The 14424-nt window shown below is 41.5% G+C and overlaps 1 protein-coding gene across 1 annotated transcript; it reads left to right on the forward strand.

Moving 5' to 3' along the window:
- Positions 1-6936: 6936 nt before the first annotated feature.
- LOC109323320 (perilipin-3-like) lies at positions 6937-13957 on the forward strand. The gene is made up of 8 exons (XM_019554753.1): positions 6937-6954; positions 8620-8696; positions 9367-9562; positions 10213-10295; positions 10598-10850; positions 12126-12325; positions 12874-13002; positions 13221-13957. The coding sequence occupies exons 2-8, from the start codon at positions 8634-8636 to the stop codon at positions 13566-13568; spliced, it is 1272 nt and encodes a 423-aa protein (XP_019410298.1). The 5' UTR covers positions 6937-6954; positions 8620-8633; the 3' UTR covers positions 13569-13957.
- Positions 13958-14424: the final 467 nt, after the last annotated feature.

Consider the following 14424-nt stretch of genomic DNA (forward strand, 5'->3'; position numbering starts at 1 on the left):
CGAAATTTACAGAATGCGCATGTGTAGCTTAATGCCAGCAGAGAAAAGTACAAAGCGTTCATTTTGATTAACAGTCAAGACTTCAAGGTTACATAAATGTGAGAGTGCCGCCAAAAAGGGACAATAACATAAAATATATGCTAAATATAAAATAGTTACAACCCACTCCTCAAAAGTTATGTGCCCTAGCACCCTAACCATTTTTCTTGCCCCCCACTAGACTCCTTACACCTTCTTCACATCCCTCCTACAGAGCAGGGTCCAAAACTAGACACAGTACTGCAGATGTGGCCTCACCAATGCCGAATGAAGGGAAATAATTACTTCCCCCAATTTGCTGGCAATGATCCTACTAATACAGCCTAATATGCCATTAGCCTTCTTTACAACGAGAGCACACTTGACTCGAATGCAGCTTCTTGTCCACGGTAATCCCAAGGTCTTTTTCTGCAAAGCTGCTGCTTAGCCAGTTGGTACCAAGCCTCTAGCGGTGCATGGGATTTTTCCATGAAGGACTTTGCACTTGTCCCTCTTGAGCCTCATGAGATTTCTTTTGGCCCAACCCTTCAATTTGTCTAGATCACTCTGAATCTTAGCCCTACATCTACTACACCCCCTAGCTTGGTGTCATCTGCAAATTTGCTTAGGGTGCAATCCATCCCATCTCCCAGATGGTTAAGAAAATATCAAACAAAACTGGTCCCAGGACCAGCCCCTGGGGCACTCCACTTGATACCCACTGCCAATTAGACCTCAAGCCATTGATCACTACCTGTTAAGCCCAGCGATTCAGCCAGCTTTCTATCCACCTTACAGTTCATTTATCCACCCCATATTTCCCCAGTTTGCTTGCAAGAGTGCTGTGAGAGACTGTATCAAAAGCCTTGCTAAAGTCAAGGCATATTATGTCCACTGTTTTCCCCAACATCCAGAGCCAGTTATCATCAGAGAAGGGGATCAGATTGGTCAGGCATGACTTCCCTCAATGAAACCATGCTGACTGTTTCTAATCGCCGCCTTCTCCTGGTGTTTAGAAATGGATACCTTGAAGGCCTACTCCATGATTTTTCCAAGGACTGAGGTGGGGCTGACTGGTCTATAGTTCCCTGAATCCTTCTTCCCTTTCTTAAAGATGGGCATTATATTGTCCTTTTCCAGTCATCCAGGACCACACCCGATTGCCACACATTGTCAGAGATAATGGTCAACAGTTCCGCAATCACATCAGCCAACCTCCTCAGCACCATTGGATACATTTAATCTGGCCCCAAGGACCAGTACATGTCCAGCTTTTCCAAGTAGTCCCTAACCGGTTCTTTCACCACTAAAGGCTACTCACCTTCTCCCCAAACTGTGCTGCCCGGTGCAGTAGTCTGGGAGCCAGCCTCACCCGTGAAGGCTGAGGTAAAAAAAGGCACCAAGTACATCAGCCTTTTCTTCACCTTCTATCACTAGGTTGCCTCCCCCATTCAGTAAGGGACCGACATGGTCTCTGACCTTCCTTTTGTTGCTAACATACTTGTAGTACTCCTTCTCGTTACCTTTCATGTCCCTTGCTAGCTGCAGTTCGAATTGTGCTTTGGCCTTCCTGATGTCATCCCTGCATGCCTGAGCAACATCCTTATAATCTTCCCTAGTCATCACTCCAAGCCTCTGCTTCTTGTAAGCTTCCTTTTTGTGTTTAAGCTCACCAGAGAGTTCTCCACTAAGCTAAGCCACTCACCTGCCATATTTGCTATTCCTCCTGCACATCAGGATGGTTTGTTCCTGCAGCCTCAGTAAGGTTTCTTTAAAATACAGTCAGATCTCCTGGACTTGTTTCCCCCCCTCAGACTGGCCTCCCAGAGTATCCTGCCTATCAGTTCCCTGAGGGAGTCAAAATCTGCTTTTCTGAAGTCTGGGGTTCATACTCTGCTGTTCTCTTTTCTTTCTTTTGTCAGGATCCTGAACTCCGTAATCTCATGGTCACTGTTGCCCAAGTTGCCATCCACTTCTACATCCCCCATCAAAATCTTCCTTATTCTTGAGCTTGCTTACTTAGTTTAAACTGACAATACCCATATAGTGTATTAACTATAAAGTAACGTCCTGAGTCCATTTTCTTGGACTGCATGCAATATATTTTATATAGGCCAAGTCAGTCCTCTGTTGCTTACCTTTCAACATGCCAAACTTTTGTACCATTTAGGTAACATCCAATATCCTTACAAAAATAAATTCAAATGAAAAGACCCACCAAACTAAAAAAATATCTAACTGGTTATTTCCTTAGCAGTTGCAATCTCCCTCCTAAGAAATATTAATAACTATCCATAATAAACATCCGATTCTTTTTCCACCAAGATTTTCTTCTTATTTTAAATAAACAGCCTTAGGACAGCAAGTTTTCTATATTAACTAAAGCTGTATGCCAGCTTCCATGTTATGTGGTTTATCTTCATCTGAAAAGTGATGTTCCAAAGGTGTTGATGATAAAAAATGTGTTAGCTCCATAGGGATATAACTGCAGAGTGTGCAAGTTCGCAGCAAGCTTTCCACTAAACTGCAAGTCTTTAGAAAGACCCTTCAGATTACCAACTGACACATGAAACATAAGATCTTGGGAGATATATACCGCCAAATTTAGCGTACACTACTCAAACTAAAATAAAGATGAGATCATAGTGATTTCAGTGGCCTTTATCAATAGAATTTATTCTTTGTCACAACTTTGCTCTGCAAAGTGGCATCTAGGAACTTCAGTACTTGGAAGAGACTTAACACTATTTACAAATTTACTCACTTTTGCAACAGGAGCACAAAAACATTATGACAACATTTTGTCATGGACAGTCCAAGTCTGCTATTTCCACTAGCTGCCACAGCCCTGCTAGAGCTTCCTCTGTCCTGGGCACTAAAAAGATTACCATGTTTGGATCATCAGTACACTAGATCTACATGTCTGCAAGCATCCCATTCACTGAGTAAGTTACAGCACTGTCCCTTTCCTTAGCTTCTTCAAACACACTTCCTCAGCACAAGCTCTTTGTGTTGTCCCTTCATGGATGTGGGATCTCACACCTCAGTTTTGTTAGGGCCACAGGGCTAGCTCTGAGTCCACAGATGCTCTAGTGGCATAGAAACAGGCATTTTCAGAGCTCCGGCCTCATGGGCATTCCAGTGACACAATCTCAGAGATGTGGGATTCTTGAAGTAGACAGGCAGCCAGGTTTCCAGTGGGTTCAAGAAACAAGAATTGTCTTTATTTTAACCAATACAAGAACAATAAAGATCTAAACAAAACAGTAAGTGCCTGCCGCAATCTCCTTGCATAGCCTTCTAAGCATTTTTGAGTATCTGGGGGACTTAGATCAGAGAGGTCTCTCATCAACCCACCTGCACTTGGCTTCTTCTACAAAACAAGGAGTGAATGAGTCCATCTGTCCTTCTGTCAGGGGCCAGCTGCCCCTACTTACCCAAGGTGGCCTGGTTGCTAGTGGCCTAATTCTCTCCACCTGCCCCAGTTACAGCAGTCCTTTTAGTCTCTCACAAGGTAGTCAACAATGTAGAGCTCTTCCAGTCTAGTCATAGGCTTGTGACTTTTTAGTTTACTACTCCTGATGCTACTGATCCTGATCTCTGACCACTTCTCCTGATTTGCCCAAACGAGCTTCCACATGAATAGAGGACTATCAAGGTCTGATATAACAACTGTGTTTTGATGGCCCTATGTCACCATTCTCAGGAAATTTAATCCAATATGCAAGTAACACTAAACAAAAAACAAAACCAAAAATACAACAGATAACCCCTCCCTCACCAAAAGCCAAAGGAGGCAGAAGATAAGCTCTGCAATCAAACTAGAGCTTGCAATCTGACACACATACAGAGTAAGGAACATCAAACAATTCATAAGCTGCTTATAGTCATTCTCCAAAATGTCATACTAACAATGAGAGGTTTCTAAAAGATGTCAGATAGGTCAGGACTGGAAAAAAAAGAAAAAAAAAAAAAAATCACTGTTTGATTCTGAAACCCTCAGGTATCTGGAGGAGAAAAGGAAAATGCAGTCAGATTTTAAAAAAAAAAAAAAACACAGCGTGTTGGTTTTCGTTCAACAACACCAATTTTGACCACTACGTATTCCTGCAAGACAGTTCACACCAGCCTGCCTTAACCTTTTCACACATTATCCCCTGCAACAGGAAAATATTTTTGATAAATAAAATAACTTGAACATTGTATGTAGCACAAGGGTATTCAAAACATGGAGATTTTATTTTATTCCCTCCCACTTAAAAAAAGGATTTTTGGCAAAGCATGTTAGATGCACTTTTACTTGCACTTCCCAAATTATATTCAATTGCCTTCCTTGAAAATAATACCCATATAGTTGGAATGGTTAAAACTTCCTTATGGAAGAAGGTATATATGGAACTAGCAATTCTTGCCGGTTCTAAACAAATGCAGAAGGTATCTAGGGATCCTCTCTCTCAGGGACACGCAGCTTCCTACCCCTCATCTGCTTTTTCAGACACTGGACCTGGGTTGGTCCACTACAACTGATGTCACAGTAATTTTCCCTGCTAAATACCACAATAGGAGGACCTCTTCTGCTGGTTACAACACTAGTGTCACAGCAGTGTAGAGGGAAGCATAGATACTCTCCACCCCTTATGCTAAAGCCATCCAGTCTCCTTGTTATACAGGCTCTTCTACAAGGTTCTCTCTTCATCTTAGCTTCACAACTTACTGATCACCAACTGGCATAGACTGTTGAATACAAATATTTTAAAATGTAATTTCCTTTTCTTTTTTTAATATTAGCTGATTTGTGACAGAGAAGATGTAAAGCAGGTAAATCATGGAGCCACTTTGGACAGACAGAGATGAAGGATGAATGACAATCCATCCTCAGATAAAAGAAAGGGAAGTAGTAGTTAGTTTGCTTGTGATGCATGCAATATACAGTAAAACTCACACCTGTTTTTGTGGGAACATAGAATCATGTACAATATTGCAGGTGCAGGTTTTGCCACTTAGCCCCTTGTAATACTATTGGGATAAGCAAAGCTGACTCAGACATAAAGCCAAGTCCAGGTGCTCAATGCATTTGTTGCTTAATTTGATATAAATCAAAATGTGCACAGCTAGTATAAGACACACAGGCCACAGAAATTTACTTATGCCTCTTCTCTGCCAATGCAGTGCCTTATGAACAGATCACTGGAAAAGTTCAATTTAGTTAAGAGAGACATACTGGTTGAACATGTGTGCCCAGAAGCTTTTTTCAGATAGCTAATACAAGTGCTCTTGTGAGGTCAGCATGTGAAATGAAAAATACTTTTTACTACTCCCTTCCAGCTCTTATCGGTTTCTGCAGACTATCCCTTGAAACACTTACAGTACAGATTATCCTAGGATTTGCCACCAAGAATATTTTTATTTAAAGTGAAATCCATTTAAAAAAATTAACTCTTGACAACACTACACATACCAAAAAAAGGTCAGAGCTCAAGAACTTGAGATTTTTTTTTAAACCTAACAATCTTTAATCTTGATAAATAAAAAGAATCTCCAAATGTTTTTTCAGTCTGTGAGCTCTCATGAGCTGCTTTTTCAACATTTTCTCCATAACAGAGCAAGAAACGTGGGGAAGAAGCAGTCTCACATTTTAAAAGGGTAAAAAAAAAATAAAAATAGAAGTAATCAAGGCATACTATCCATCATGACATTCAAAAAAAAAACACAGGAACTAAAACTAGAAACCATATTGTATCTTCTCTCAGATGTGCAGGAACAAAGCAAGCAATGAAGACAATTTCTCCCCTTCATATTACAAAAGCTACTCAAAATAAACAACCTCATTCTTTCTAAAATAGGCACATTTTCTTCCCAAACCTAGGACTTTTTACTATCCAAGTAAAATCTAAACTACTCCGCCTGCCCAGTCATTTATGAGGCAGGTGGTCCCAACTGACTGATAACTTTTGGCTGGCTGTACCTCCCAGATTTTCTAATTAACTCTTTACTAACTCAACCTAGATAAATGCCAGGTTAGGTGAGAAAGTTTAGCAGTCACCTTTTTTGAGAGCAATCCTATCACCACACTTGTAGCGTTTGATCAGTCTGGTTCATGGGGGCTGCATGACAAGTATACAGACTAGAAGATTGTCACAACAGTAGCTGCTTCACACACTGGTCCATTGGTTATAGTTCCCAACAGATTTCTTTTCTTATCTGTAAAGACACCTTCAAGGAGTTTTCAGCTTTCTTGACTCTGAGTATTAGGTTTTAGTACTACTACATTACCAGTCTACATTTCTGTGCTATGCTGTGTCTCAGTGCTTTGAGATCCCTTTCCACTGAATACTATATTGCCTATTAGGTGTCCTGGCCCTGAGAAGATATGCCAGGCAAAGCATATAGGTAAAGTTTTCCTGGTTTACTCTTGGAGAAACCTTAGTTGTTAAGTGGAAAAAAAAAAAAGTATCCCTTTCCTCACCAACATCCTGTTTCAAGCTGCTTTGAGTTAAACCCTAGCCACAAACACATTTTGCAAAGTTTCCATCCCTATTTGGATCACCTTGCTTTACTTTGGTCCTTTGTTTTACTTGTGGTAAAGTCACCTTACCCAAAATCCTACAAGAACATAGCCCATGCAGCAGGTAAAAAACACTAGACTTTTCTGTATGTTCCAGTACCTTTAAGCTCCTGAATCTTATTCCTCTCCAGGCTGAATATGACAGCAAGAAATCATCAAACTGGACCAGAAGAGACTAAACTGCAATAGGGTCAAAGAGAAAAAAGAAGGGACAATAGTTAAACACCAGCACATCTTAGGTGAAGAGTGAACTTGCTATATGGTTTTCTGTCCAATTTGCCACACCTGTGGTGATATCACCTGCCCCATATAAGGGCCAATGGAACTAGCCCCTTCTATACTACAGTGTGTCAAAGTTAAAGGAAATTGAGGTGAGAGGGTTGATTTTAAGCATGGTGTTTGGGGCTGAAAAATAGGAAATGTGTAATTGCTTTTGCTACTTTTTCTTCCTGTGTTACAAATGGAGTTTTCTTACATTAGTTTAAAAAGAAACCAATAATAAGCTCAATCTATCTAATTGACCAGTTAATGTAAAACAAACTTCTGCTAATAAAATGTTGCCTTGAAAGGCTATCATGAATTACAAAATATGTAAGAAGAAATAAAACACCTGTTCATGTTGGAAACTGTATGTCTTCTAGGCAAGCCTTTAGTCACCAAAAAAGCAGATCTGTCAAAACTTGGGGGGGCTTAAGTTCTGCTATACTGACTCTTTTTAATTGTTCAAATTCATGACTTTGAGGCTAAACAAAAGTTTAAAAATGGTCTTTCTGTTTCAGTAAGTCAAACCTAAGACTACTTTGCTTCTGATTGACCTGAACAGTGTTTGGCCAGTGAACCAAGAAAAATCAATTACCCTAGCTCTCCTGTTACAAGATGATCTCAAATACTGATCACTTCTAGATTTATCCTAGAGTCTTAATAGGAAGAGAAATAATTTGGTTTCCACGGTATCTGGGCACTATAATTATTTAAAAATATGATCTGGTGGGATTGACTAACAAAAATTAAATGTCTTCCTGCTTTCTTAAAAAGAAGGCTAATAACCTGCCTGTGAAACTTGTTGCAATATGCTTGTTACTACTGTGCTGAAAAAACAAGCGTGATAATAACAAAGGGGATACACATGGATCATGCTTCAGATGATAACTTCAGCAGTTAGTGTCTTAGAGGGCCAAACAATGGCATGTCAACTTGGAACAACCCATCTGGTGTTCTTGGATTCTTGGCCAGAAAAGGGCTACTCAAGTCTCTAAGGTCTAGTCCAAGCTTGGTGTCTCTTTTGTGACTTAACTCTTTTTTTTTTTTTTAAATAGTCAAGGAAAATAATGCACGTTGGAAGGAAGACCAACAGATGACCTACAAAATGGGAGGAATTGTTCCATGCTATCTTAATCTTCAGACCTGCAACAAGAGGCATACTGTGCCATAACTAGAAGCAGCATAACTGTGTCTTGAATAATTTGATACAATTCTATTTAATGTGTGTACCTATCTCCTTATTCTGCTAAGTGCAGGCAGAGATGCTCATCTAATGTGATTTAGCAAAGCTGCTCTTCTGAAGAGCCTGTGTTGCTGTAGCACCCTAGGCTGCATATATGTGGGATGTCTCTCTAACAAGATAAACCTCTTGAGAGCAGTCTTTGCCAGACAAGAAGACTGGAGTTGGTGCAGTTAACCACTTAAGGCATTAGCATAGGTATATCCTTGATTGAAAGGACTGAACTTGAAGAAACCAGATAGTCATGCATTTGAAGTCCTTGACACATGATCCATCATGTCCAAGTCCAGCAAACTATCTTTCCAGAAATCTGATGGTGATGATATCCTTTCCTGGTAGAGGATGTCTTCTTACATACTCATGCATTTTTATCACTAACTGCTTCCTAATGGTTTGTTCAGCAAATGTTGACCAGGTGGAGAGAATCCAGAGATGGCAATCATCCTATTACTCTGTAGTTCAGAGTCTGACATGGCAAAGAACAGTCCAGGGAAATGGAACCAATTCACCTTGCCTCTTTCCTTTCTTTCATTAGTATCTGCCTTCATCATGTCTTCTGACCAAAACAAAATGACTGTTGCTTCCTGCAAGACCACTAATGAGGAACATCAGGTAGGTATAGCAGACTTGCTGATCAAAGTGGAGGCCAACTGGGCTGAAACCAGCATCTGTCTGGATGGTTCTCTGAAGAAGTATATTGGTGCTTCCTCCAATAGCTGTGCTGAAATTTACCTGTTAATAGCTTGTTGGGGGGGCCTCAAAGCTAATTGAGTTGGAACAAGCTGATCAATTATGTAAGACTTCTTGACATAAGTAAAAAATATTTTGGCTTGCATGCAGTTGGCTGAAGTGCACATCACAATATTGCTAGTAATAAATAGTGAAAGCGAGGTTCAACATTGCCTGCAGGTGTAGCTAGAAAATCGCTTTAAATCCAAAAATGACTTCCTGACACTTTATTTTTTCCAGCCTTTAAGAAAAAAAAAAAAACCCCAAAAAGCTCACTAAGACAGCCATGTATGTCTCTTAATCCAAAAGGATATCTCTCTTAAAGGGGCAGACTTCCCACACCAATGAATGGGGTGGGGGGGACTTGATCATCATTAAAGTTCATGGTTTGGTAGTAGAATGCTTCTGACCATCATGCAGTGATACAAATGGAAAGATCTTATGCAAAAGCCTTAAGGAATTGTCTGGTGTAGAAAATTATAATATGACGAAAACTACTCAAACATGATGGGTTCTAAATCTATCTTTCCCCCAACCCCTCCACCTTCTCCAGAGTGTAGTAAGCATAGTGACAAGCTTACCACTGGTCAGCTCAACTTATGACAAGGTCTCTGATGCATACACTGCTACCAAAGAGAACCATCCAATTGTCAAGTTGGTATGTGATGCTGCAGAGACTGGAGTGAAGACAATTGCTGTTGCCGCAGCCGGTACCATGCAACCAATTTTGACCAAACTTGAACCTCACGGTGAGTAAATCAATGCAGGTTACAGGAGACTTTCATTTATAGTGTATAATGACAGCTTTCTTTCCCTGACTGAAGCTAGAAAAGCATGTGAAACTAATGTATATGTTAGCGCTGCACCTTCGAGTAGAACAAAGGACCCTGTTTGGGCTAAAGGATGCTTGAGATCCCTTCCACCCTTACAATTCATTCAGTCCAATACTGTCAAGTTTCACAGGGGAGTGCCTGCTTGAGGATTCTCTTCCTCCCCTGCATCCCCCACCCCTACACAGTCTCTTGGAGCACCCCCTGAAACCAGCTCAGCCATGGGTTCTAAAGCTGGTGAGCTCCTGGATCCCTAGACTCCATGGCCCATTTCTCTTGTTCCCTGACAACTTCCCTGTCCAATTATCTGTGGCCCCACAGAACTACCTGAAGTTCTCCTGAAGAGAGACCTCCTTTCCCCCCCCCCCCCACCTTCCAAGGGGACAGGATGTACCTAAACACAGAAGAACAGAAGAAACTGACCCCCAGATAAAAACAGGAATGTGTGCGTGTATGAGTAGCTTTTTTTATTTAACTCTTGTCCTACTTCCAAGTAAGATTTGGCACTGAAGAAAACAGCAATGGGTTCTAAGAGATTAAAACTGACACCTTTTTTTTTTTCTATACAGTTGCAGCAGCAGATGAATATGCCCACAAAAGCTTGGACAAGCTTGAGAAGAAACTGCCAATTCTTCAACAGCCAGCTGACCAGGTAATTGATTAATTCTTGGGGGAACTACTGGACAGCAGCCTGCAGTAGCCCCTTTGGCACCTGCCCCACATGCTGTGCTCCAAGTAGTCAATCCTCCTGTCCAAGGGCTCTCTGTAAGAGTAGACTGAAATGGGCACATTGCAACACGATATGTTGGAGTAATAAGCTGCTCAAATGAAAGGGTTGAATGAAATGTGGGTAGCAAATTCAGCTTTGGGATTCCAATGCAGGTGTGCACGCCCCATTAAAACTTTAATAATTTTTTTCTCTTTCTCTCAGACCTCCCTTGTCCTCCTTCCTAGGTGATCTCAAATGGTAAGGAGCGAGTTGTTTCCACAGTAACAGAAGCAAAAGATACAGTCACTGGAATGATGGACATGGCTAAAGATGCTGTGCAAAGTAGTATGGATGCCACAAAATCTATGGTGGCTAGTGGCATTGATAAAATAATAGAATCAAGTGTGGCACACAAAGTTGCAAGTGGTATTGACACACTGCTGGAGAAATCTGAGGAGCTGGTGGACCACTACCTGCCGATCACAGATGAGGAACTAGGTCAGTATGCTTGGAGTACTGCACTGTCGTACTAAGAAGATGAATGCCCTCCAATTTCTGGAGCTGCTCCATTTAATCTGTGTGTGTGTGTGTGGTGTTTTGTTTTGTTTTGTTTTTTGTTTTTTAAAAAGCCTGCTGTGATCTTTGATACTTGTCAATGGAGGCCACCACTGAATACCTCTGCCACAAAATATGGCTTAATTGGGGGTGTCAAATGTATAGCCAATGGAGCCAGGCCTCCTAACCTGCTAGGCAACTGGTGGGCTAGTGAAGGGTGGGGTCTGGCACAGAATCTGGGACCCTAGAGACATCATTGGACATCAGCATGGGCTATACCAACACGACTTGCTCTGCTGCTTGCATTGCCTCGACTTAGAGCAAGTGGCCAGCCTACAGATCTGGCCTGCAAGGAGGCATATGGTTCAGATCCAGCACAAGATAAGTTTGGGTACTCCTACTTTTAAAAGTAGTAGTGGAGAAGAGGACCCTCAGAGTAGGGCACTTGCCAGTCAAGGCAGTACTCTGGGCCTGCTGTTCAACCTACCTATTAGCCTTGGGACAGTCCAGTTGCAGAGTAACTTGTTAACTTGCAAATTGTGTAACTTCAAGGCATGAACAAAATGATAATGGCTTCTACTACATCTGGTAAAGGGATTGGTTGGGTTTGGGTTTGGCTAGTTGGTTTTTCTCTTGTAGAGAGGATGCTCTGGTTAAGCAAAATCCAAACTAATTTTCCATAAAATAATTTGGTAAGCTTGCAAAAACAAATAGATTGAATAAGTTGTTGGGTTTTGTTTTGTGTGTTATCATAAACTAAGCTTGTTCTTACAAGCTTTGAGGGGGGGGGTGTTCTAGCTGGATACAAGGCCTATTGCAAGTACAGGTTGGGTATTCTGTGGAACCAGGTGAAGTGTCGGAGGTGTTGGGGGGGGGGAGGAATCAACCACACATCCAAAAAAAAAAAAAAGAGGAACTATACATCTAATCTTAAGTACCAGCTTTTGATTCTCCTGGTGTGATCAGTTTTGATCTGGTCACTTAATGAAGTCCTAATCCCTGTCCCTACCTGTAACCTACTTAATCGAAATTTGATTTCAGCTGAAGGTAATTTAGCCCTTGGAGCATGCCAGTGAAATCTATGGGTACTCGACTGAAAATGCAGCCCAGAAAAAAATTTCAGCACCAGATGTAAAATTTGCAAATGGGTTACATTTGTGGCCTTCTATTTATCCCCAGCTAAAAATTTGTTCTTTATTGTTTTGTTTTGTTTTTCAGTGAAGCTTGCATCATCACTGGAAGAATTTGAGATGGCTTCCACTGAAGAGCAAAAACAGCAGAAGAGTTACTATATGCGTCTGGGCGCTCTTTCAACCAAACTCCGCCATCGTGCCTATCTGCACACACTGGGCAAGCTGAAACTATGTGCACAAAGCACCCAGGAAGCCCTGTCTCAGCTTCAGCAAACTATTGACCTGGTAGGAGAAAACAGATGCTTGTTACTGAATGCATGCTTTCTCTTAACTGCTTGCCTGGAGTGGCTACCACTTCCCAGGTATAACTTTTTTTTTTTTTTTTTTTCCTCATTTCCCTGTTTGGGCAGGGTGGATACCATCTGCTCAAACACTCTGGCTTCACAGCTAACTTTGTAAGACTGCTGTCAACTTAATTTTTTGTTTAAAAGGAAGAAAAAAAAAAAAAAAAAAAAAACCAGAAAAGTCGCTTGGTTTCTCCTACATAATTTTCCATCTGGGTATTTGGTGCACTGGAGGAAACAGATTACATTTCTGGAGGTGCAGGTGTAAAATCCAGGAATGGTGACTTTAATTTCTATTGTGGGGTGTACCTGTTGTGGGGGTGGTGGAGATAATGTTTGGCAGGCTTTACCATGGTGGGTCTGACATGGTCTAAATCCATTCAGTGTGCTTTGGGCCATAGAACTCACTAAGGCTGAAGCCAGACCCTCAAGTAGCTCCGTTCCTCTGTTGTTCTTAAATTTTTTTTTTTTTTTTTTTTTTTTTGTCAGATGGATTGCGTTAAGCAGGCTGTGGACCAGAAGCTTCAAAATGTCCATGAGAAGATGAACCAGATGTGGCTGGCCTGGCTCAGGAAACAGCCAGATATGAGTGAGGACAACATACCTGCACAACCAGAGGTACACTAAAATAGTCCAAGGAGACTGGGCATTTGTCCCAAGTAACACCTAATCCTTCCTCTAGGAAGGACATCTAGCAATGAAAGTACAGAGCTAGGTTTTTATTGAAGAGCTCTTAGGGAAGTTGTGCGTTTTCATACACTCCTAACCACAGGGTACTGAAACTAGAAAGATTCCTGTTACCTTCATTTCCAATCTACCGATTTGTCTTTCCACAGATGATTGAATCTCAAGCTCTGACTGTAGCCTGCAGAGTTATCCAGCACTTAAAGGCCACCTCCCTTACCCTAATGTCCAACATCCAGGGCCTCCCAGCCAGCATTTGCAACCAGGTCCAACAGATCAAAGGCGACACTGAAGACCTTAATGCTGCTTTCTCCACTGCTACTTCCGTCCATGATCTTTCCAGCAGTCTCCTCTCCCAGAGCAGAGAGAAAGTGGCTGCTATACAGCGGTCTCTAGATGAACTTCTAGAGTATGTGGTGCATAACATGCCCCTCACCTGGCTTGTAGGACCCTTTACTCCAGCTGGAGAGCATGCAGAAGATGATGAGGTGAAGGACTAGGCAATCTTTGGTGACTTTCTGGTAATAAATTAGGAATGTATAGTTCCTTGCAAAGCACATGAGCAAGTTCTGTGCCCTGTGGAATGGTGATCTGTGGCCTGAAGGGATATTGGAAAAGTAGAAAATCTGCACAATTCAATGAGTCTAGAACTCCCTCTTGCCATGACATTCACTTGTTCATAGTTGTGAAATCACATGCAGACTTGGTCACACATACAATGTTTCTGTATGCATCCAATTCCTGACTAGGATTAAATGTGTTTTATAGGGTAGATCAGAATGCTTCTGATGCTGAAAAGGAAACTGTTTTTCTAACTACTGTGCAGAGGTGAAGAATGAGGCAGTGACAGCCATTCCTGGAAGAAATGTATATCTAAATAAAAATTGTTAAAACCTTAAGCTGGCTCTTCTGCAGATCACTATACCCTTACCCTCTTCTTGTAATACAAAGGAACCTGTTCTCTGCCCTTACAGAACTAAATAGCAATAGCTGAATGTCCACTAGATCCAATACAGTCAGATGACACTTACTTCGTCAGGTACGTCAATACTCCCTTTTTGGAGAGTGACTGAAACAAGCTAGCAATAAGGGAGCTGGATTAAAATCGCTTGGGAGAAGAGGGAAGTCTTAGTCACTCGGTGTAGGTTTAAAATAGTTTCTGTCTAGTTTGGGCTCTATATGGTGTGGGCTTTATTGCTATCTTAACCACCATGTTTGGAGCAGTGAGCTGTTATGTTGCCGACTCCCTGTTGCAAGGAAGGGTACCTATCCTAGGCAGCAACACTAGGCAGGTGACGTACTAGCAAATGAATTTGAGCACGATTCCCTTGTCCCTACCCAAGTAGAACAGGTGTG

This window comes from Crocodylus porosus, unplaced genomic scaffold (genome assembly GCF_001723895.1).
Source record: "Crocodylus porosus isolate Cpor-Errol unplaced genomic scaffold, CroPor_comp1, whole genome shotgun sequence".
Taxonomy (NCBI): domain Eukaryota; kingdom Metazoa; phylum Chordata; order Crocodylia; family Crocodylidae; genus Crocodylus; species Crocodylus porosus.

Bases quoted from the DNA above. Each gene is read 5' to 3' on its own strand.
- LOC109323320 (XM_019554753.1), top strand. From the start codon at position 8,634: ATGTCTTCTGACCAAAACAAAATGACTGTTGCTTCCTGCAAGACCACT. The intron at 10,296-10,597 runs GTAATTGATTAA...CCTCCTTCCTAG, and splicing joins TTCAACAGCCAGCTGACCAG to GTGATCTCAAATGGTAAGGA. The intron at 12,326-12,873 runs GTAGGAGAAAAC...TTTTTTTGTCAG, and splicing joins TTCAGCAAACTATTGACCTG to ATGGATTGCGTTAAGCAGGC.